We start from the raw sequence: 22,639 nt of genomic DNA, 5'->3' as shown, positions 1-22,639 counted from the left end.
AACAGAGGAAGAAAAGCATGGGCTTTTCAGCTACTTGTGGGACAGTCAAATTGAAATGCATGAATGGTTTGAGAAGTACATGAAGGTTATAACAGGGTGATGCAGGCAGTGGTTTTGTCAGGAAATGGACAGTGCAGAAGTACTGACCATACACGGACTGACAGAACCTGCAAGTGGAGGGTGCTCACAGACCAAAACAAACAAACAACAACAACAAAAACAGTATATTAGAATAAGAAGGAGAAAAAAAAGAAGAATTGAGTTTTAGCTCCACTTTCTTCCATAGTGCAGTATTGGATAAGTCAATTAAGTTACCAATATTGTAAACTCTATTTGTCCCACTGCTCCAAACAGGGATGCTCCATAACCATTCAGCAGCTCCCTTGTCCCTGTGTCTCAAAGACGGCCCTACTCCAGGTTCTCACTCTCTCTGCCCCTACTACTTCTGGCCTAGCCTGTATACCAGCTGCCAAGATTCCTGGAAGGTCTCAGCTGCTTGCTGGATCTTCAGGGCTACAGGATAGGACATCTAGTTTCTGCTAAGCAAGGGCAAGGTCTGCCTTGAACTTGGAAAGTTTTCCAGTTTAGGGGAAGGGACTTCAACTGTGGCCATTCCCAGGATATGCCAGGAAGAGCTCCTCTTGATGCCAGAATCTCTTACTGTCAATGCCCTCTGTAGGACCGCTGTCTCCCATTCCTTGCTCCACCCCAGGCTTAAATACTGTGGCTCTTCTCTCAGACCCTGTTATAAATCTCTACCATTACCTTGCCTGAAAAGCCACCTCAGATTCAGCCAACAGGTACGTGGGCATTAGAGGAGAAGGGCACCTTTAACAAGGCTATAATCTAAAATCTTGGGGAAGATACAGCATTATCTGTCCAAGAGGTGTCAGCAGTAATGAAGACTCAGTAGGAGCCAAAGTTATTCTGGGTTACTGAGTCTGTATAGTTTCCAGATTCTCAAGAGAAATATTTGGGAATATAGATATCTCAGAGGACCTTCCTGCTGTCAGGAATTCATAGGAGGATCTAAGGAAGGTAATAGGTGCTCTGATCTCATTCTCTCAAACCCTCTTCCCCGTGTTCTCCTATAGAGATTGCTGATTTGGTCCTTAGGCAAGAGATTCACTGCTGCTCAGCATGGCTCGGACCAACTCATGCTTCATGCTGATCTCCTGCCTGATGTGCCTGTCTCTGAGCCAAGGTGAGATTTTTCCCCCACACATCCCACAACCCCATCCCTGAAGCCCTCACTCCATCCTCATGCATATGAGTTCATTTGAGACAAGGCAGAGTCAAGTTCAGGGGTTGTTTTGTGTTGTTCAGTGATATTTATTGCTGATCTCATCCCATTCAAAAACATTCTCACCTCACTAGGGAGTTGGAGATGGAACTTAGCATGACCCTTTATCAGTGACCACTGCAGTTGGCATTGATTTATCATATTAACGCTACTCATGATGAGGGGTTTGAGGATGTCTGTATGTAGACAGTCATTAGTGGAATGGGGAACTGAGGGGAGCTTTGTATGTAGAGAAACCGGACAGGCTTGAGAAAGGCAGAAGCCTGAGTCCTTCAAGGAAGAAAAAGTCAGAAGTAAAAGGGACAATGGGGACACTTTTCATGAGCCTATTCATTGTGTGCTCTTGTCTTGAGCAAAGACATCTTGAGAGACTACAGGTAAGATGCAGCAGGGCAGAAGTGACCAATCACTTCATGACCTATAGCATCCTTCTCTTCTTATAAAGAATCCTCAGAAGCTCCTACCTCATATTTTAGCCTTTGCCTTGTCCTGAGGGTCTTTCTTAATTGTCTCTCTTTTCTCAGGACAGGAGGGCCAGGCTGAGTTGCCCAAGTCCCATATCAGCTGCCCAGAAGACACCAATGCCTATGGCTCCTACTGCTACTACTTTTTCCTCCTTTACTGAGTGCTCCATTTCTTCTCCAACAGCTCTACCAACAGAATGTGAATTTGGGTTACCTGGTGTCTGTGCTCACCCAGGCTGAGGGTGCCTTCCTGGCTTCACTGATTAAAGAAAGTGGCACCAAGGATGGCAATGTCTGGATTGGCCTCCATGACCCCCACTGGCTCAGTCTGCTGCATCTTCTACCTCCTGATTATCAGGTTCCAGAGGGAAGACAGAGGTTCGATGTCTGGCACCTCAAACACCAGTTTTTACCATATTATGAAAAAAGCAACCTCTCTATAAATCCTATAATGTAAAGGATATTAAGGTTCTCTATAGGTTCTTAGAGATGAGCTTAAGGCTGAATGTCCTCTGTGTTTCAGGCATTCACGGATAAACTCATTCTGTCTACTTCTAAGGTAGCATCTTTATGTATCTATTATGTACCTCTTATCTATTGCGTTATCATCTCTGTTATAGAAGAGCCTTTTGTAGACCATATAGAAAAAGAGAATAGAGGAGGATCTACTGCTGTCAATTGGGAACTGCAAGGTATACTAAATAATATATCAACAACTAATGGCCATCTAATGCTATGCTGGATATGAACTTTTGGGGCCTCAGGAAAGAAAAACCAGGAACCAGTTTCAATAATGAGGTTTCATGGTTCCCTGTGGCAAATTTAGAACACTTATCGTTTGGCAGGACACAGAGAGGTAGGTGAACATTCCAAGAAAGAAGAAGCTTAGAGAAAATGTGGAGGAAATAACATGACACTTAGAGAAAAAGGAAGGTTTATTCTTGTCTTATGTCTTGACCTGTTTCTGAGTGCGAACACAAACCAGGTGTTTCTATCTCTTTCTGAGTCACGTCTACTCCTGTTCTGGCCCTTACCCATCTAGAACTGTCATTGGCACTGGAGCAGTGGGTCCCTGGTCTCCTACAAATCCTGGGACATTGGAGCCCCAAGCTGTGCCAATACTGCCTACTGTGCTAGCCTGACTTCAAGCTCAGGTGAGAAGCACAGAATCCACACACTTATTGCCATCCTCTCCTATTTATCTCTGAGGATCGACCAGGGACTGGGGTAGAAGAAGGGTGAGCTCCTCATTTAGGAAATAGTGGAGCGTTTCCTCTTTATTTTTGCTGAGTCCTGCAGCCAGGAGGGTAATACATTCTGATCCCCTCAGTCTGAATCTTCTCATTGGCTTATAGGATTCAAGAAATGGAAGGATGATTCTTGTTAGGAGAAGTTCTCCTTTGTTTGCAAGCTCAAATACTGGAGGCAATTGTAAAATGGACGTCTAGAATTAGTCTACCAGTTACTATGGAGTAAAGGAATTAAACTGGACCATCTCTCTCCATATCAATCCGGATCATCTCTTCTCTGCATCAATGACCTTTAGTATCTTTACCTACCTCAATCTCTGGAGCCCTAAACAATAAAAATAAACATGTTTCCCCATGGTGCTGTCTTCTGTGTCTGCTATTTCCCCACCTAATGCCTGGGTACTTGGGATGGGAGTGATTGTAGCACTCTAGCGTTTGCTTTGGCCCATTCACTTTTAAAAACTTTGTCCACATATTGTGCATGTTGGACTCAAGGGTTTATGAACATATGGTGGCCTTGCTTATGACAAGGTTAAGAAGTTAAGGATTTCACTCACCACCCACATATTTCCATGGACCTACTGTCAGAGAAATTATTACTGTTGATTTACAAGTGACTGGAGTGTTTGGTACTCTAAAGGGGTTCACATACTTGTGGTCTGAGGAGGGAACATCTGTGCTTGGTTATATAAGTTGAAGCTATGACTGAAGTGATAATTTGAGAATTATCAGGCCTACAGTGTTGAATGCATTGGTGTTGGAATGACTAGAGGCTTGGTGGCCAGGAATATTGGTTAAATGGCACTCCTGGAATGAACAGCTAAATGAATAATAAATTAGATTAATGAAATACTCAGGCATACTTATTTAATAATCCTATCTTCACATACAGTCAAATTCTGAAGTACTGATATTAGGACTTTAATGAATTAATTTTGTGGGAACACCATTCAGTCCATCACACCAACAGCATCAATGATACTATTACCTGGGATTTAATAAAACAATGCAATCGAAAGGCACATATTGTCAGTCTGAATTAAAACAACAACAACAACAAAATCTATTTATAAGCTATGAATAAATTGACTTAGATTCAAAGACACTGTGGAGATGAAAGTGACTCCATCTTGGGTGCTAATCTGCCATGTTGACTTTTGATTAGCCCCAGTCCTGGGAATGCTTCCTGATTCCTACATTATTTACTGTCCTTAGGATAAGAACATATACTTACTAGAAATCTTGCCTTTAGATAAAAACAATCTTGAGGTCTTTGCACAAATTATAGGCTATACTGAACGTAGCATTCTTGTCTGTTTGGAAGGGTTGCCTCTAATTGTCTCTATAGAGCATGTGCACTCTTTCCCTGTGGTACATAAGCTCTGGGGCCAGGGAGTAACTGTGTGGAGATCTCCCTGTCTGTGGCCACCAAGACCACGCTTCTGTCTATACATAGCCCAGCAAATCACCGTTTACTGACAAACTGGACTGTTCTGCCTCATTCTTTAGTTTCTTTGCTCCTTTTGTGTTTGGTGGTTGCTTTGCATATATGATCATTTATGAAACAACTGGGGAGTCAGTCAATAGGGGTCCAGGAACCAAAGTATGGGCAAAAGGCAGGAAACATATGTGGAGGAAATCCTGGCGGGCCCCCCTCATCTATGTGGGGTGGTGTTGGCTACTTGCTAGATGCCTGTGGACCATCGCGTGAGTACAGGGTTGCCCTGAAAATGCTGGAGGGTCTAGAATGCTTGTTAGTAGAAAGTTTTACAGCTCACTGTAAGGAAGTTCACCAGGTGGCTGAGACAGAGGGTTGGTCACTGTTACGGATTGTGGGAATGGCCACAGAAGTGTAGTTAGCAGCTGAGATGAAGGTACTAAGACTAGAGGAAGAATTACCGTTAGAAAAGGATATGAGGACCTCTGCGTCCATGTTTGCATCTAGTCTGGCAGATAAGCTCAAAACTCAGGATACTCACCTGGAACCCCTAGCCTGCTGCTCTGTATGGTTAGGTGGGAGAAAGCTGTGTTGGCCAAAAGTGCAAGCCGTTCTTCCTAAATTGGACTGGACTGATAAGACTTGTTGTCCTTAGGAAACAATTAGTGAGTGAGATGAAGACATACCTCAGGAGGAGGAGGAGAATTATCCTTCCCTTTTGAGAGCAAGACCTCTCACGCAACAGAAAACAAAAGCCCAACACCTGCAGCCAGGTAGTAATGGACAGCCTTTTCAGGAAACTTCAATGTCCAAAATTACACCTTGGCAGAATTATTGAACATAGCAAAAACTTTCAAAGAGCAGCCAATAGACAGCTGAGCCACATGGATGATGCAGCTAAGAAACCCTAGTGTGAGTGGCATTTCCTTAGCAGAAAGTGAAGCTGATAAAATGAGTACTGTAACCACCCAATCCACTTTGAGACAGCGTTGCATAGTGCTGGAACTGTTGAGAGCAAGCACAGTCTTATAGACCACATTATCCTGGCTGTGACAGAGGCTTGGCCAAATGAAGGGGACTTTCCGGGTCAAACTCTGGTAAGGTGAACTCTGGAGGTAACAAGGACCAATTTAAAGGAGTTGGTCATGCTCAGGCCATCTATGCCCAGCAATTTGCAGGACCAGATAAGGCCATGTTTACCATGGGCAAAATATATATATATAATAATAATAAGTTGTTGCAAGCTGCCCTGTCCCCACCACCTCTGGAATTGGTATGGTTATTTCCTATGCCTCTTAAGCCCTCTTGTGGGACAAGATATATATTACATGAGGAAGCTGTAGCTAATCTTGGAAAAAATGAAAAGGAAAGAGATAAGGTCTGTCTGATTACTAAAAAAAAGGTGGGTGGTGGGGAGGCGGGGTGGAGAAGGAGAGGCCAAGTCTGCCGGACTAAAAAAGGGAGGAATGAATGGCCTAGTTAGGATTACCAGGAAGCAGATATGGTATGATCTGATCTCAGCTGTAGAAGACAAAAAATAGATCAGAAACACAATGCCATATTAGTGGGCCTTTGGAAAAACCTGGCACCTGATCAACATGTTAGACTACTTCCTAGTGCCCCACCATAATAGGGAGTAGAAGAGGAAACTTCACATAAAAGAACCCCAATCTCTGCATTCCAGGGGCGACTCCTCCCCAGCCTAGAGACTGTTGCCTCCACCTGCCAGCAATAGGGGGCAAACAGGCCCCACGTGGATCTCACAATCTACTGAAGTCCAAAAAACAAGCAGAAAGGCTTAGCCTTAGTGGACATAGGTGAAAAATGCACCATAATTCATGGAAACCCAAAGAGACATCCTGGTAAGTAAGCAGCTGTGGATGGTTAAGAGGGGGTGAACAATCTGAGTGAAACAAACTCCTTTCGTCGTTTGTACTGGGCAGAGTACCCCCACTTATTATGTTTTTATCTCATTTATTCCATAAAACACCTTCAGTAAGGACGTCCATTTAGAATGCACTTTACAAATGTCTATGAGGGAATTAGCCCATGAGTTTGGGTGGTAAAAGCTATTTTAAGAGGGGAAGCAAAATGGGAACGGGTACACCTTCCTCCTCCACTGTGTTTATTAATGTGAAACAATACCCTCTTTCTGGTGAGATAAAAGAAATGACAGGCACCATGCAGGAGCTGGCCAAAGTTAATGTTATGTGGCCGTTCCAGAGTCCTTTCTAGAGTCCTGTACGGCCAGTAAAAAAAACTGATGGCACCTGGAACATGAGAGTAGACTACCAGGAACCAAATAAGATGGTTCCAGAGACACACATCACTAAGCCTAACATAATCTAAGTGATACAGCAAATAATACCAAAATAGCGCTTTGCACCCTGACTCATGGAACCAATTTGCTTTTACTTGGAACAGCAAACAATGGACATTCCAAGTGTTGCCCCAGAGTTATTTCCACGGCCCCACTATTTCTCATGGAATGATTGCCAGAGATTTAACTTTGTGTTCACTGCCACCTGCTGTTAAACAGTTTCATTATAACAATGGTATTATGCCAACTTCTGAAGACTCGCTATTGCTACAGCAGCACCTCCATGCATTGTGCACTCTTCTCCAATCCAGAGGATGGGCCATCAATTCACAAATGACACAAGGACCAGGATTGGCTGAGCAGTTCCTAGGGGTCACTTGGTTGGGTAAGACATGCCTTATCCCAGGCACAATCATTGATAAAATACAGTTTGCCATGCCTAAAGCAGTTAAACAGTTGCAAAGTTCCCTATGTCTTTTGGAATATTGTCAGGCTTTCATTCCACTTTTAGCGCAATGTTTTCATGCTCTATACTGACTAGTGAAGAAGGGATCTCGTTGTTGCTGGGATAAAGAACAAGAAGACGCATTTGAGAAGGCTAAAATATTAGTGGCTCAGGCACAAGCCTTAGGTCGTCCCTTCCCAAGGTGCCAAAGTCTTTGCATGCGAACATAAGGCCTGAGGGGATCAGTTGGGTAGAAGAGTTGTGTCCCAGACCTCTATCAGCTATTCTCCAAGCCTCCACTTTACAAAAGTGGCATGTGTCCCTGCAACAACATAGTGCCTTCTCCATGAGTCCCTTGGGAATGAACTGCATGCTATTTTAGAGCCAGTGCCATATATGGGGCCAATGCTATCGATGGGACCAGTGCTGCCCTTATTGAGGAACTCTCACAGGAGATGCCTCCAATAGTGCACAAAGGCACAGCCCCCATTCCTGAAAATGCTTGGTGCTCCAATGGACAAGAGCTAATCCTTGTATATGGATGGCAGTAGCTGTACAACCATGGACAGATACTATCTGGTTTGAGATAGGAATGTAGCAAAGCAGTGGGAAGAACTCTGAGGTGCATGGTTCGTTTGTACCCATGAGCCACTGCCTATAGTTCTCTGTACATATAATTGGGCAGTATTTAAAGGTCATACAATTGGCTTGCCCAATGGGCCCAAGATGACTGACACGTGCTTTGAAAGCCTTATGGGGAGCTGCTATGTGGAAAGACGTTTGGGAAAGGCTGCAAGAACTCACTGCAAGCTTAATTGTGTATCATGTTTTAACAACAGTCAGATTCACCTCCTGGAAACATGGAAGCTGATACTCTAGCAAAAATTAGAACACTAGCTCCCTTGCAATTATCTGAACTAGCTGATTGGTCCATAAACACAGTGGGCATCACATTGCAGAAGTGTGCTGACAAATAGCAAAGGGAACAAGATTGCCCCTCTACTATGCATATTTAGTGGTGAGAGTAATGAACTGACCCTGCCATGTCCCACAAACACCTGGACAGAAACAAGGTGAATATATACACATACACACATAGGACAGCTGCTCTTGTAAGAACCTGGCAGATAGACTACATCAGACCCCTGTCAGGCATCTTGGAACAAAAGCATGCACTAAGGTGTGTAGATACTGCCAAGAGATTGTTGCAGCCTTCCCTAGAAAAATGGCAAACCAAACAACCATTATTAAGGGCTTGGAAAAATTCAGTGTCATGTATAGATACCCTCCATGCATTGATAACAATGGAGACATGCGTTTTACTGGATATGATGTCCAAGATTGGGTACATGAAAAAGATACAGACTGGAGATTTCACATGCCATATAATCCGCAAGTAGCAGGGTTGATTGAAATGGAAAATGACATTTTGAAGGCACAACAGCAAGCACTCTCACATTCCAATACCTTGCATTTCCAGGGAGTTGATTCACTGGATGCATAAGAAAATGAAAACTAATAAGCAAAAAGTAAAATATTCAATCTCTTAGTTATTGCAATATATAATAGTTAAAATGAAAGTAAAAGAGAGTGCTGGGTTGGAACTTAAGGCTGGAACAAATTTTGATGTGGGCCTGTCTGAGCTCATGCCACTAACCTCAAAGCTACCCACAAAAGGGAAGATTATTCCAGGACAAAAGAAAGTACCTCAGACCAGTGGTTACCAAAAAGATAGTCAATATGAGAGAAAGAACAACCAGTAACTATTGAAACAAGAGGATATAGTGTGAAAGAATTTTTTCATGTTGCAGATCAGCATCATTAGCTTTTTGAGAAAACTGAAATAAATGGATTCTGAGAGTAACTAATTTAGGAGCAGTATCTTTGTTTTCAAATGCTGCAGAGTGAAATAGCATGTTTGGGTTAATGCAGGACCCACAACTCACTATTGAACAATTGCAAATGGGTATAAATTATCCAGACACACGAGGTAAATCCCGAGGGAACCACCAGCCTGATGGACTGGATGAAAGCCATTGTGAGATCTGTTTATCCTGAGGAAAGGAGCTGTTCAGCTCTCCCTATAAATGCCAAGTAAAGCACTTTAGATGAAGCAGTTGATATGCTTTCTATGAAAGCCACATGGGCCTGGCTTTATGATGACAGGGATATTCGCCACTGAGTATGCCCATTACTTAGGTTAGGGTAAATGCTGTGTTTAAGATGACCCCTTCTACATGGGAACCTCATGTGACTTTACTCCTGCAGAGTTAAATAACAGTTCAAGAAGCCTTATCAAATTTGCTGTCTGAGCTTCCTCTCATGGGTCTCACAGATGTTAATAAAAACACTAAGTTTATTAACAAGAGAATGGGGGAAGGCAGGAGGGAGAGTGAATGGACTCATCTCGGAAAGGTAGACATTTGTAAACAAATCTTAAACAAAGTGAATGAAGAAAACATTGATAGGAATGAAACTGAGAGGAGAAAGAAACGGGAGAGACATGGGACTCAGGCAGCAGGGTGAAAATCTTTAGATGATTATTAAAAAATGGAAAGAATAAAATGGAAATTAGTAGAATTAAAACAAAGGTCTTCATACAACAGGATTGAAGGTTGAGTGGACCAAAAGGAGCCCCTCCTCTCCCCCCAACATTAAACAGCCTAAGTCTCTGAACCCAAATCCTTTTCCACAGAAAAAAAGTAAAATGGTCTCGGGATGGAGAAAAGAAGTTCCTGGATCCTAGAATATAAAAGTATAAAGGTTAATAGGATTATGAAAGTTAAAATCTATAAACAGGTTTTATGTAAAGTAGTTGTGTCTCCTTTACCTAAATGTTTTATGGAATGTCTGACTGACGAATGTTTCCTCTGCTTTGTAGTATAAAACGGAAGGCGGCCGGACGCGGTGGCTCACGCTTGTAATCCCAGCACTTTGGAAGGCCGAGGCGGGCGGATCACGAGGTCAGGAGATCAAGACCACGGTGAAACCCCGTCTCTACTAAAAATACAAAAAAATTAGCCGGGCGCGATGGCGGGCGCCTGTAGTCCCAGCTACTCGGAGAGGCTGAGGCAGGAGAATGGCGTGAACCCGGGAGGCGGAGCTTGCAGTGAGCCGAGATCGCGCCACTGCACTCCAGCCTGGGCGGCAGAGCGAGACTCCATCTCAAAAAAAAAAACAAAACAAAAAAAAACGGAAGGCATGTGAATCTGCTTTTTCAGCAATAGATGTTTTAATGGTGCACAAGGGGGGACTTGTGCCATTATGAAGGCTGAATGCTGTGTATATATTCTTAATAATTTAATATTATTATAATATTATTTACTATTATAATATTAATATTTAATATTATTAATATAATAATAATAAAATTCTTAATAATTCCAGCAATATAACTTCAGTCCTACAGGACACGCATGAACAAATAACTGCCTTTTCTTTCTGACTCTACCCTTTCTCCCAAAGGCTCTCCTCTTTTTTTTTTTTTTTTTTTTTGGCTCCAGGAGAACATGGTGGCAAAAGGCATTATTAATTCTGTTTCTTATACGTAGCATAGGTATCATCACCTGTTGTTCATATTACTGCTGTAGCCTCTGCTTACATGTAAAAACAAATTGATGTAACGTGTTACACACACTATCAAAATGACTGCAGCGCCCCCCACCCTACCCTATCCCCAGCTCAGGGACCATGTGGAGCAAGTGGGTGTGTGAGATTATAAGAGCCTGATTAGAGCTGTGGAGTATGGAGACAAAAGTGACTCTATCTTGGATGCTAATCTGCTGTATTGACTTCTGCTTAACTCCAGTCCCAAGAATACCTCCTGATTCTTTATTTACTGTCTTTCCTTTTTTTTTTTTTTTTGAGACAGGGTCTCACTCCTGTCACTCAGGCTGGAGTGCAGTGGCATGGTCACAGCTCACTGCAGCTTCTGTCCCCCTGGGTTCAAGTAATCTTCCTGCCTCAGCCTCCTCAGTAGCTGGGATGACAGGCACACCTCATGTCACCAAATCCGGCTAATTTTTGTATTTTTAGTAGAGACAGGGTTTCACCATATTGCCCAGGCTGGTCTCAAACTCCTATCTAAAGCAATCCATTTCCTTTGGCCTCCCAAAAAGCTGGGGTTACAGGTGTGAGCCACCGTGACTGGCTTATTTACTGTCTTTGGTGCAAGAATATGCACCCACTCTAAATCTCTCCTTTAGAGCAAAGCAACCTTAATATTATCATGCAAATTACAAATTATGACACATACAGCATTTTTCCTTGTTCTGGAAGGTTGCCTTTAATTGTCCCTAGAAAGCATGCACCCCCTTTCCCTATGGTGTATGTGCACTGGGCCTGGGAAGTTATGGTTCAGAGATCTACCTGTCTTGCTGCCACCAAGACCACACTTCTGTCTGTAAGTTCTCTAATAAATCACCCCTTACTGACAAACTGGATTTGTTTGCTTTGTTATTTCTCTTCTCATCTCCTCCTTCATTTGCCAGTTGCTTCACATATATGGCCCTTTCATGAAACAGATACAGTAGTTTGAAAGTAAAAAATCAGGAAAAGATATGTCATACAAACAGCAACCATAAGAACACTGAAGTGTCTGTTCTAACGACAGGCATGTTAGACACTAAAGCAAAAAATGTTACTGGACATGTTAGACATTAAAGCAGAAAGTGTTACTAGAGGAAAGGAGGAGCATTTTATAATGACAAAGCGGTTAGTCTTTCAGAAAGGTGTAATAATTGTAGATACCTGTACAAATAACAACAGAGTCCCAAAATGCATAAAGCAAAATCTGGGAGAAGTGAAGGGAGAAATAGGTGATTGAACAGTAGTAGCTGGAGTCTTCAATGCACACTTTTATTAATGGGTAGAACACTTAGAAGATCAACAAGAAAGTAGAACACTTTAAATATATTCTAAATTCACTAAACCATACAAACATATATAGAATGAATGCTTCACCTAATGTCAGCAAAATACACATCCTTCTCGAGCACACAAGATATATTCTCTAGGAAAAACCATATGGTAGGAATAAACAATTTAAAATAATATCAAGAAAACATTGTCATTACAATAATATCAAAACAAATAACATTTTAAGAAAAATTTTTAAAAGAAGTGCAAATCTTGTACACTAGAAACTACAAAACATTGTTAAATGAAAGTAGAGAAGAACTAAATAAGTGAAAAGAGAGTTCGTGTTCATGGATCAGGGACGAAATATTAAGGTGAAAGTACTCTCTAAATTGACCTATAGATTTGTCTTAATCCCCATCAAAGTCCCAGCTGCCTCTTGCAGAAATTGTCAAGTTGATCCTAATATTCATCTGGAAATTCAGAACAGCCAAAACAATATTAGTCAAGAATAGACAAAACAATTTTGGTAAAGAACACAAGTTATTACAGTTACAGTTTCAGATTTTTAGAACTTATTTTTTTATTATTATTATTATACTTTAAGTTTTAGGGTACATGTGCACAATGTGCAGGTTTGTTACATATGTATCCATGTGCCATGTTGGTGTGCTGCACCCATTAACTCGTCATTTAGCATTAGGTTTATCTCCTAATGCTCTCCCTCCCCCCTCCCCCCACCCCACAACAGTCCCTGGAGTGTGATGTTCCCCTTCCTGTGTCCATGTGTTCTCATTGTTCAATTCCCACCTATGAGTGAGAACATGTGGTGTTTGGTGTTTTGTCCTTGCGATAGTTTACTGAGAATGATGGTTTCCAGTTTCATCCATGTCCCTACAAAGGACATGAACTCATCATTTTTCATGGCTGCAGAGTATTCCATGGTGTATATGTGCCACATTTTCTTAATCCAGTCTATCGTTGTTGGACATTTGGGTTGGTTCCAAGTCTTTGCTATTGCGAATAGTGCCACAATAAACATACGTGTGCATGTGTCTTTATAGCAGCATGATTTATAGTCCTTTGTGTATATACCCAGTAAGATTTTTAGAACTTATTACAAAGCTAAAGTAATAAAGATTGTGTAGAATTGTCATAATGACAAACATGAATTATCAGTGGTATAGAATGCAGATTTCAGAAATAAACTTTTAGCCTTATAGTTAGTTGTTTGTTGCCAACTGTATCATGGAAATTCAAGAGGGAAGAATATCCTTTAGCAAATGGTGCTGGAGCAACTAAATAGCTATATGCTAAGGAATGCGTTTGGTTCTATTTCTTACACTGTATATAGAGATTGATTCAAAATGAAATATAGATTTATATTTAAGAGATAAAACTATCAAAGACTTGAAAGAAAACATTTAGTAATTCTGTAAATTTAAGCCAGATCTCCTATAGATAACACATAACTGGATCTTGATTTTGTTATTGTGGTGGTTGTTTTAATGGAAAAACCTGTGTTTTTTAATTGGATTGTTTTATCAAATCACATGTAATGGTACTATTGATATGAATGGTGTTATTGTCTGAATTGGGTCTTCACCAAATTAATTTGTTAAACACCTTAGACTCAGAACTTCAGAATTTGACTGTATCTGGAGATACAATCTTCAAGGAGGTAACTAAGTATGCCTGGATATTTTAACTATTTATTGATTTATTATGTATTCAAGGAGAGCCTCGTAACAACTGTTGCTGGATTCCAGGTCTCTAGGTTATTCCACTATGCATTCAGCACTCTAGATCTGAACATTTTCTTTAAATTACCCATTTCCGTCGTGGCTTCAATTTGCGTATGGAGCAAAGATGCGACATCCTCAGACCGTAACTACACAAATATCTCATGAATATCAAATACTCCAGCCATCTGTAGACCATCAACAATCACTTCTGTAACTTGAACTGGGTTTATGTGAATACAAGCATACCTCGTTTTGTTGTGCTTGATAGATACTGCGTTTTTGGTTTTTGTTTTAACGGAAGGTTTGTGACAACTCTACATTGAACAAGTCTGTCAGTGCTGTTTTCCAATATCGTGTACTCACTTCAAGTCTTTGGGTCACATTTTGGTAATTTTGCAATATTTAAAACTTTACTATTATTATTATATCTGTTGTGGTGATTTGTGATCAGTGATCTTTGATGTTACTATTATCATTATTTTGGGCTTCAATGAAACATATAAAATTATGAACTTAATCAATAAATGCATGTGTTCTGACTACTCACTGGACACTTCTCCAGCTCTCTCCCTTTTCTCTGGCCTCCCTATTCCCAGAGACACAATAATATTGAAATTAGGCCAATTAATAACTTTCCCATGGCCTCTAATTCTTCAAGTGAAAGGAAGAATTGCACATCATTTGAGTTAAATTAAGAGCTAGAAATGATTGAGCTTAGCGAGGAAGGCATGTCCGAACTGAGATAGGCTAAAAATGAGGCCACTTGTCCCAAACAGCCAAGTTGTGAATAAAAAGGAGAAGTTCTTGAAGAAAGTTAAAAGTGTTACTCGAGTGAACACACAAATAATTTAAAAAGCACGTCCTTATTGCTGACTTGGAGAAAGTCAGCAACATTCCATGAAGGCTGAGAGAGTTGAGGAAACTGCCTAAGAAAAGTCTGCAGCTAGCAGTAGCTGGTTTATGAGGTTTCAGGAAAGAAGCTGTCTCCATAACATAAAAGTCCAAGGCAAAGCAGCAAGTGTTGATGGAGAAGCTTTAGCAAGTTATCCAGAAAATCTAGCTAAGATAATAAAGGTGGCGACACTAAGGCCTGGATGAGAGCATCTGTTTATAGCATAGTTTACTGAATATTTTAATCCTACTTGTTGAGACCTATGTATCAGAAAAAAGATTTTTCAAAAATATTATTGCTCATTGATGATGCACCTTGTCACCTAGGAACACAGATATATGCAAGAAGATTTATGACTTTTTCATGCCTGCTTCTAACAGAAAATCTGTTTTGCAGCCTAGGGATCAAAAAGTTATTTCACTTTTCAATTCTTATTATTTAACAAATACATGTCACAAAGCTATAGCTGCCATACATAGTGATTCCTCTGATGGATCTGGGCAAAGTAAATTGAAAACCATCTGGAAAGAATACACCATTCTAGATACCATTAAGAACATTTTTGATTTAAGGGAGGAGGTCAATATATCATTATTCACAGGAGATTGGAAGAAGCTGATTCCAACCTTCATGGATAACTTTGAAAGGATCAAGATTTCCGTGAAGGAAGTAACTGTGAATGTAGTGGAAATATCAAGAGAACTAAAATTAGAAATGCAGCATGAAGAGGTGACTGAACCGCTACAATCTTATGATAAAACTTGAAAGGATAAGGAGCAGCTTCTTATGGATGAGCAGAGAAATTGGTTTCCTGAAATGGAATCCACTCTTGACAAAGGTGCTGTGAACGTTGTTAAAATGACAACATAGGGTTTAGAACAACATATAAACTTAGTTGATAAAGAAGCAGCAGGGTTTGGAGAGACTGACTCCAATTTAAAAGAAGCTGTACTGTGGGAAAAATGCTATCAAACAATATTACATGCTATAGAGAAATCACTCACGAAAGGAAGAATCAAATCAATGTGGCCAACTTTATTGTAGTCTTATTTTAAGAAACTTCCACAGCCACGCTAACCTTCAGCAACCACTGCCCTGCTCAGGCAGCAGCCATCAACGTTGAGGCAAGACCATTCACCAGCAAAAGAATACTACTTGCTGAAGACTCAGATGATTGTTAGCATTTTTTAGCAATAAAATACTATTTCATTAAAGTACGTATATTTCTTTTTAGATATAATGTTATTGCTTATATAATAGACTACAGTATAGTGTAGACAAAACACTTATATGCATTGGGAAACAAACAAAAAAAACCACCGTGTAACTTGCTTTTCTGTGATATTACCCTCATTACAGTGGTCTGGAACTGAATGCAAAATATCTTTGAGATATGCCAGCATGTGAATTTTTGGTCAATCTCCATCTTGTTAATCTTGTCATAAGCAAAGCCACATATATTTATAAATACTGAATTCCAATATGCATCGTATGTGGATGGACTTTTAAAAAGTGGATCTTTTTAAAAGTCTTTAAAAGTGGATCTTTTTAAAAGTCTTTAAAAGTGGATGGACTTTTAAAGGCCAGAGCAAGCTTTGTTGTAATCACTCCCATCTCAACCACCCAGGCATCAGCTGTGGAAATAGCAGACACAGTGAGACAGCACAATAGTGGAAATATGTTTATTTTTATTATTTAGGGTTCCAAAGACTGGGGTAGGTAAAAGTACTGAAGGTTAACAAGGCAAACTCAGCAGATAAGAGAGTGTCCAGGTTAAGTTGAGTTGGAGAGATGGTCTGGTTTAATTTTTGACTCCGTAGTAATTGCCGGATCAGTTCTAGACATCTATTTTCCAGCTGCCTTTAGTTTTTGAACTTGCAGACAAAGGAGAACTTGTCTTCACAAGGCACATCCTTCCATTTCCGGAATCCTATAAGTCAATGACAAGAGTTAGAATTGGGAGACCAGAAAGAGTATGACCCTCCTGGTTTTAGGACTCAGGACAAAAACCAAACATCCATTTCCTTAATGAGGAGTTCACCTTTCCTCTATCCCAGTCCCAGTTCCATCCATAGAGCTAAGCAGGAGAGAACAGAAACAGGTGGATGGATTCTCTGCCTCTCACCTGAGTTTGAGGTCAGGCTCACACAGTAGCCAGGATTAACACTGCTTGGGGCTCCAGTGCCCCAGGATTTGTAGGAGACCAGGGACCCACTGCTCCAGTGCCAGCGGCGGTTCTAGATGGGGAAGGGCCAGAACAGAGGCAGTGGTCACTCAAAACTACATGGAATCACTGGGCCTGTGTGCACACTCAGAAACATGCTAAGACACAGGGAAGAATAAACCTTGCTAAGTATTGTTTCCTTTCCTTTGCTATTGCTCTAAACTTCTTCTTTTCTGAACTGTCCAACTCATTAACCGTGTTTCACCAAGAAATAAGTGTTATGAATTTGACATAGAGACCCAAAGTAGCTCACTTAAAAAGTGGTTCCTGATTTTTTGTCTTTATGGCCCAGGACCCTCATAACCAGCATAGCATTAGCCATTAGTTGTTGATATATTATATTATTTAGTATACTACCAGGTTCCCAAATGCCAGCAGTACAGCAGTAGATTCTTTACCACAAGTCTCCTTTTCTATATAGTTGGCAATCTAGTCTCTCTTATGACACTGACAGTAACAAAATAGGTAAGCAGTTGGTGCATAAAGATGCTCTGTTGACTGTAAACAGAATAAGTTTATTCATGAATGACCAGGACACCTAGGAAATTCAGCCTTCCACTTGTATCTCCAATCATCTACAGTGCACCTTGCTACACAGGACATTAGGGGATCTGTAAACAGCCTGATTTCTGGAAAGTGACAAAAGCTGGTATTTAAGAGACCAGAACTTGAACCTCCTTCTTACTTCTCAAACCTGATCATTAGGAGAAAAAGAAGGCTGCAGCTTACCTTTTTGGGGTCATGGAGGCCAATCCAGACATTGAAGTCATCAGTGCCACTCTCCTTAATCAGTGAGGCCACAAAGGCACCCTCGGCCTGGGTGAGCACAGACACCAGGTTGCCCGAATTCATGTTCTGGCAATAGAGCTGTTGGAGAAGAACGTGGAGCACTCAGTGGAGGAGGAAGGCGTGAGGGATATACTGAGTCCTCCAAGAGGATGGGTGAGAAAAAGGACAGCACAGTAATGTCCCTGATGATGCTGTCACTGACCACCAGGTTCTTTGTGCTGGGAATGTGCTGAATAATGGGATAAAGTAGATTGGAAAGTTTGGGGCTTATGATAGTATAGCAAGGGGTTCAGTCTCATCTCATTGCAGCCACTGAACACACTGGAGAGTGGCAGCTTCCCCTCCCTTCATGAGCCTCCCTTCCCACACTGCTCTCCTCACTCACATCTGCATCAACCCAGGTCTCACGGTCTTCATTAAAATAGTAACAGTAGGAGCGATAGGCATTGGTGCCTTCTGGGCAGCTGATCCTGGCCTGGGGCAACTCTGTCTGGGCCTCTTGGCCTGAAAAACAAGAGACAATTAAAGGAGGCTCTCAGGGTAAGGAAAAGGCTTGAAGGGGAGGTAGGAGCATCTGAGGTTCCTTTATAAAACAGAAGAATCCAGTCTATTATGGGACGACTGCTCACTTTTGCTCCTGCATCCTACATCTTCTCTCTTTGGTTTTTTTGATCAGGGAAAAAAAACAGAATGAATAGGCCAAAGAAACATGTCTCCAGTTTCCCTTTTACGTCTGGAGCTCAGGCTCTTCTGCCTTGAAGGACTCAGTCTTCTACTTTCTCAAGCCTGTCTTGGTTTCCCTGAACACACGCTGTCTTCAGTTCTCTACCCTATTAGTGACTCTTTACACACAGACATCCCCAAATCCACCATCATGTATAAATTTAATCAGATAAACTCATGCCAACTGCGGCAGTCGCTTATAAGGGGTCATTTTAAATTCTAGCTCAAACTCCTTAATGAGGTGTGGATATATATAAATGTGAAGGGATCAGCAATAAAGCTCACTAAACACCACAAAACAACCCTTAATGGTGACTCTGCTTTTTGTTTTGTTTTTTTTTTTTTCAAGTAGACCTGCATGCTTGGGGATAGAGTGAAGGCTTCAGGGCTAGAAAGAGTTGGTTGGTGGAAAAGAGATCTTACCTTGGCTCTGAGACAGGAACATCAGGCAGGAGATCAGCATGAAGTATGAGCTGGTCTGAGCCATGCTGAGTCGCAATCAATCTCTTGCTTAAGAGGCAAATCAACAATCTCTACAGGAGAACACAGGAAAGGGGCTTCTGAGAGATGGAGAGCAAAGCACCTATTACCTTCCTTAAAACCTCCGCTCAGAATTTCTGAGACCAGGAAGGTCCTCTGAGATACCCATACCTTCAAATGTTTCTCTTGAGAGTGGGGATTATACAGACTCAGTAACTGAAAAACAACTTTGGATCCATCTGAGGCTTCATTACAGCTAAAACCTCTTGGACAGAAACTCATGCTGTATCTTCCCCAAGAGTTTAGATATGCAGTGCTCGTTAGAGGTGCCCTCCTCCTGTAATGCCCACTTACCTGTTGGCTGAGTCTGAGTTGGCTTCTCAGGCCAGGTAGCTGTAGGAGCTTTATATCAGGATCTGAGATAAGAACCACGTCATTTAAGCAAAAGGGGTGGGGGCAAGGGGTGAGTTTTGGGGGCCTGGAGAGGGCATTGACAGTAAGAGATTCTGGCACCAGTAGGAGCCTTTTCCTGGCACACACTGGGAGTGGTCACAACTCAGGTCCCCTTCCAGCAAACAATTTGGCAAGCTGTGTAAGTCCAAGGTGGACTTTGCTCTTGCTCAGCAGAAAACAGCTGAGGATTCCCATGTGCCCTAATAACCCAGAGAGGAGCAGAGAACAGTAGATTTCCTTCTACTCCCTGTAAATTTAGAGGTTCCTCCTTGGTGTCAGGCATGCCTAGGAGATGGGGAGGAATTAACTGATTCCAAATAATTTAGAACAATGTGCTTTTGGCATTAAGTGGTTCCTCCATGTCTTTTTAGGCTCACAAACCTCTCAAGACCTACCTCAAGAGGTAGGTTAAATTTATATTTCTAAACATTTAACATGTCCAGCAAGGTTTGAGCTAACAAAATACAGATATTCTCAATGTGAGAATTGTAGAGAGCTGACGCCTAAGGAAGCTTAAAGGCGCTAAATACGAAGTCAGGCTTCATTGAAATTGTCCATGTGAAGTCAACTGCTTGTTAGTGTGAAGTCAACTGCTTGTTAGTATGAAGTCAAAGATTGTGTGGTGAAATTGAATATTTACCAGAATCATCATAGAATGGTCATTTATAATTCAGGGAATAAAAGCCAATCAGAATGCAAAATTAGGAAGAAAAAACTAACCTGAATGTTCACAGAAAGAGAGATCAGTATATGAATTGGGACAAATGGATTAACAAAATACAATAAAATGCTAAACAGAATTTAAATCGAATAAAGTAGATATCTATATTTCAACTTGTACTAGTATCAAAGCCATAACACTGAATACAAAAATTCAGTTGCAAGAAGTTATAAGCTATTTGATAAACTTTATATATGGTTTTACAAGACAGATGAATACGAAATTTTATTTATTAATCAATTCTCATACAGTTTAAAAAATAAAAATCTGAAAGGTAAGAATATGTATTGCAATTTTTCATAGTATTTGCCTAACAATTTTAAGTTTTTTTTTTAATATATAAAAACTAATGATGGGCCTTGTGTGGTGGCTCAAGCCTGCAATCCCAGCACTTTGGGAGGCTGAGACGAGAGGATCACTTGAGCCAGGAATTGGAGACCAGCCTGGACAATGTAGCAAGACCCCATCTCTACAAAAAAAGTATATATATATGTATATATATCCAGATATGGTGGCCAGTGCCTGTAGTCTCAGCTACTTAGGAGGCTGAGGTGGGGGATTGTTTGAACTTGGCAAGTTGAGATTGCAGTGAGTTGTGGTTGTGCCACTGCACTCCAGCCTGGGTGATAGAATGGGAAACTGTCTCAAAAAATAAAAACAAAAACAAAAACTAATGATATTAAACAAAGATGACAAATGTTAACATTGTTTATTCTCACTGTCTGGTTCATATGTGTTTGTTAAATTAATCCAATTTTTTTCTGCTTTTACAAAAAGTAGTTATGCCTTTTAAAATGATTACAACCAGAGAATGATTCCTATTTTTTTCTGTAAATAGGAGATTCGACATATTCTTCCATTAACAAAAGATATAGTAGGGAAGAGTCCAGCATACTTGGTACCATGACATATTTATCTTGTGAAAATTAAACAAGCAATTTTTTAAAAATTTAAGATAAAAATACTTTATGGCATAATATTTTATTTTCTTTTTTTAACTTTAATTTTAAGTTAAGTGGTACAAGTGCAAGTTTGTTACAGAGGTAAACTTGTGTAATGGGGGTTTGTTGTACAGATTATTTCATCACCCAGGTATTGAGCCCAGTACCCTTAGTTATTTTTGCTGACCCTCTCCCTCCTCCCATGTCCCACCCTCCAAAAGGCCCCAGTGTGTGTTGTTCCCCTCTATTTGTTCAATTGTTCACATCACTTAGCTCCCATTTATAAGTGAGAACATGCAGTATTTGGTTTTCTGTTCCTGTGTTAGTTTGCTAAGGATAATGACCTCCAGTTCCATTCATGTCCCTGAAAAGGACATTATCTCATTCTTTTGTATGGCTGCATAGTATTCCATGGTGTATATGTACCACATTTTCTTTATCCAGTTTATCATTGATGGGCATTTAGGTTGATGCCATGTCTTTACTATAGTGAACAATGCTGCAATGAACATATGTATTCATATGTCTTTATAATAAATGTTTTTAAATATGAGATTTTTTCTAAATTTAACATAACTTCAAACAAGAAATGACTGTCCAGGTATAAAAGATCTAATACTCTAAAATACGCAATAAAATATGTTACAACTAGGAAGACATAAAACAGACAGAGATTCAAAACAAATAACAATTGACAAAGTACTCCCATAAAAATCTTTATTGTCCCCAGTAGTGGTAAATCCATTGAGAAGTTGCACTTATTGCTTACATAGGTGACTGGCCAAATTCCACATGCAAGATAATAAAATTTAGGACATAAATTGGTAGCAGCCTTGGTCCCAAAGAAATTCTTTTTTCAGGAAAGCCATACATTCAATCCCTTTAATATTTTCCTTATTTTTCTGAGGATCTTCAAGGACCTTTGACCTAGTTTTATAAGATTTCCAGAAGCTCATTTCAGCCCTTTCCCATCTATTCCTTGTTAGTTTTCTCATAGATAGAAACAAGTATCATGGACATTAGGGTTAATATGTGCCCAGGTGGGGCAATTTCTTGATAAGACTTAATATGGCTTAGAACGTTTCAAGGCTGTGGGTGATAGATGGTACTACTGGCCATCATCCAGTAGGTATTTTCTGCTTTTGATGCTTGTAATAGAGATTTTAGACTTATTATTGAGAAATAATTTTCCTCGTTTAAATACTTAGCAGGCATGCGAATAGAAGCCTGTCTGCAAACCTTAGACTGGAGAGGAAAGGAGCTCAAGAAATACAAGATGCATTCAGGACTTTCCTTGGTCTGCTGTGTTCTGCAGGCATAAAGAAACTTACTTATAACTTAGCCTCTTCTGCTTCACAGGAAACCTCTGTTTTATTTGACACAAACTTTCTTTTTCTTTTTTCTTTTTTTTTTTTTGAGATGGATCTTCACTCTGTCACCCAGGCTGTAGTGCAGTGGCACCATCTCAGCTCACTGCAACCTCTGCCTCTCAGGCTCAAGTGATTCTCCTGCCTCAGCCTTACAAGTAGCTGGGATTACAGGTGTAAGCCACCACGCCTGGATAATTTTTGTATTTTTAGTAGAGACAGGGTTT

The 22,639-nt window shown here is 40.6% G+C and overlaps 1 protein-coding gene and 1 pseudogene across 1 annotated transcript; one reads left to right on the top strand and one right to left on the bottom strand.

Annotated features, from left to right (window-relative positions):
* Positions 1-1,140: 1,140 nt before the first annotated feature.
* On the top strand, positions 1,141-3,202 carry LOC129462933 (lithostathine-1-beta-like; annotated as a pseudogene).
* A 13,180-nt stretch (positions 3,203-16,382) lies between these two features.
* On the bottom strand, positions 16,383-19,311 carry LOC129462487 (lithostathine-1-alpha). Its single transcript, XM_055242514.1, has 6 exons — positions 19,285-19,311; positions 18,874-18,983; positions 18,113-18,231; positions 17,668-17,805; positions 16,840-16,951; positions 16,383-16,644 (listed from the first exon to the last, which is right to left on the bottom strand). Exons 2-6 carry the CDS (start codon positions 18,935-18,937, stop codon positions 16,577-16,579), a joined length of 501 nt encoding a protein of 166 aa, XP_055098489.1. The 5' UTR covers positions 18,938-18,983; positions 19,285-19,311; the 3' UTR covers positions 16,383-16,576.
* Between the last annotated feature and the right edge of the window lie 3,328 nt (positions 19,312-22,639).

This window comes from Symphalangus syndactylus, chromosome 14 (assembly GCF_028878055.3).
Source record: "Symphalangus syndactylus isolate Jambi chromosome 14, NHGRI_mSymSyn1-v2.1_pri, whole genome shotgun sequence".
Classification (NCBI taxonomy): domain Eukaryota; kingdom Metazoa; phylum Chordata; class Mammalia; order Primates; family Hylobatidae; genus Symphalangus; species Symphalangus syndactylus.
This window is presented reverse-complemented; position numbering and strand designations above follow the sequence as displayed.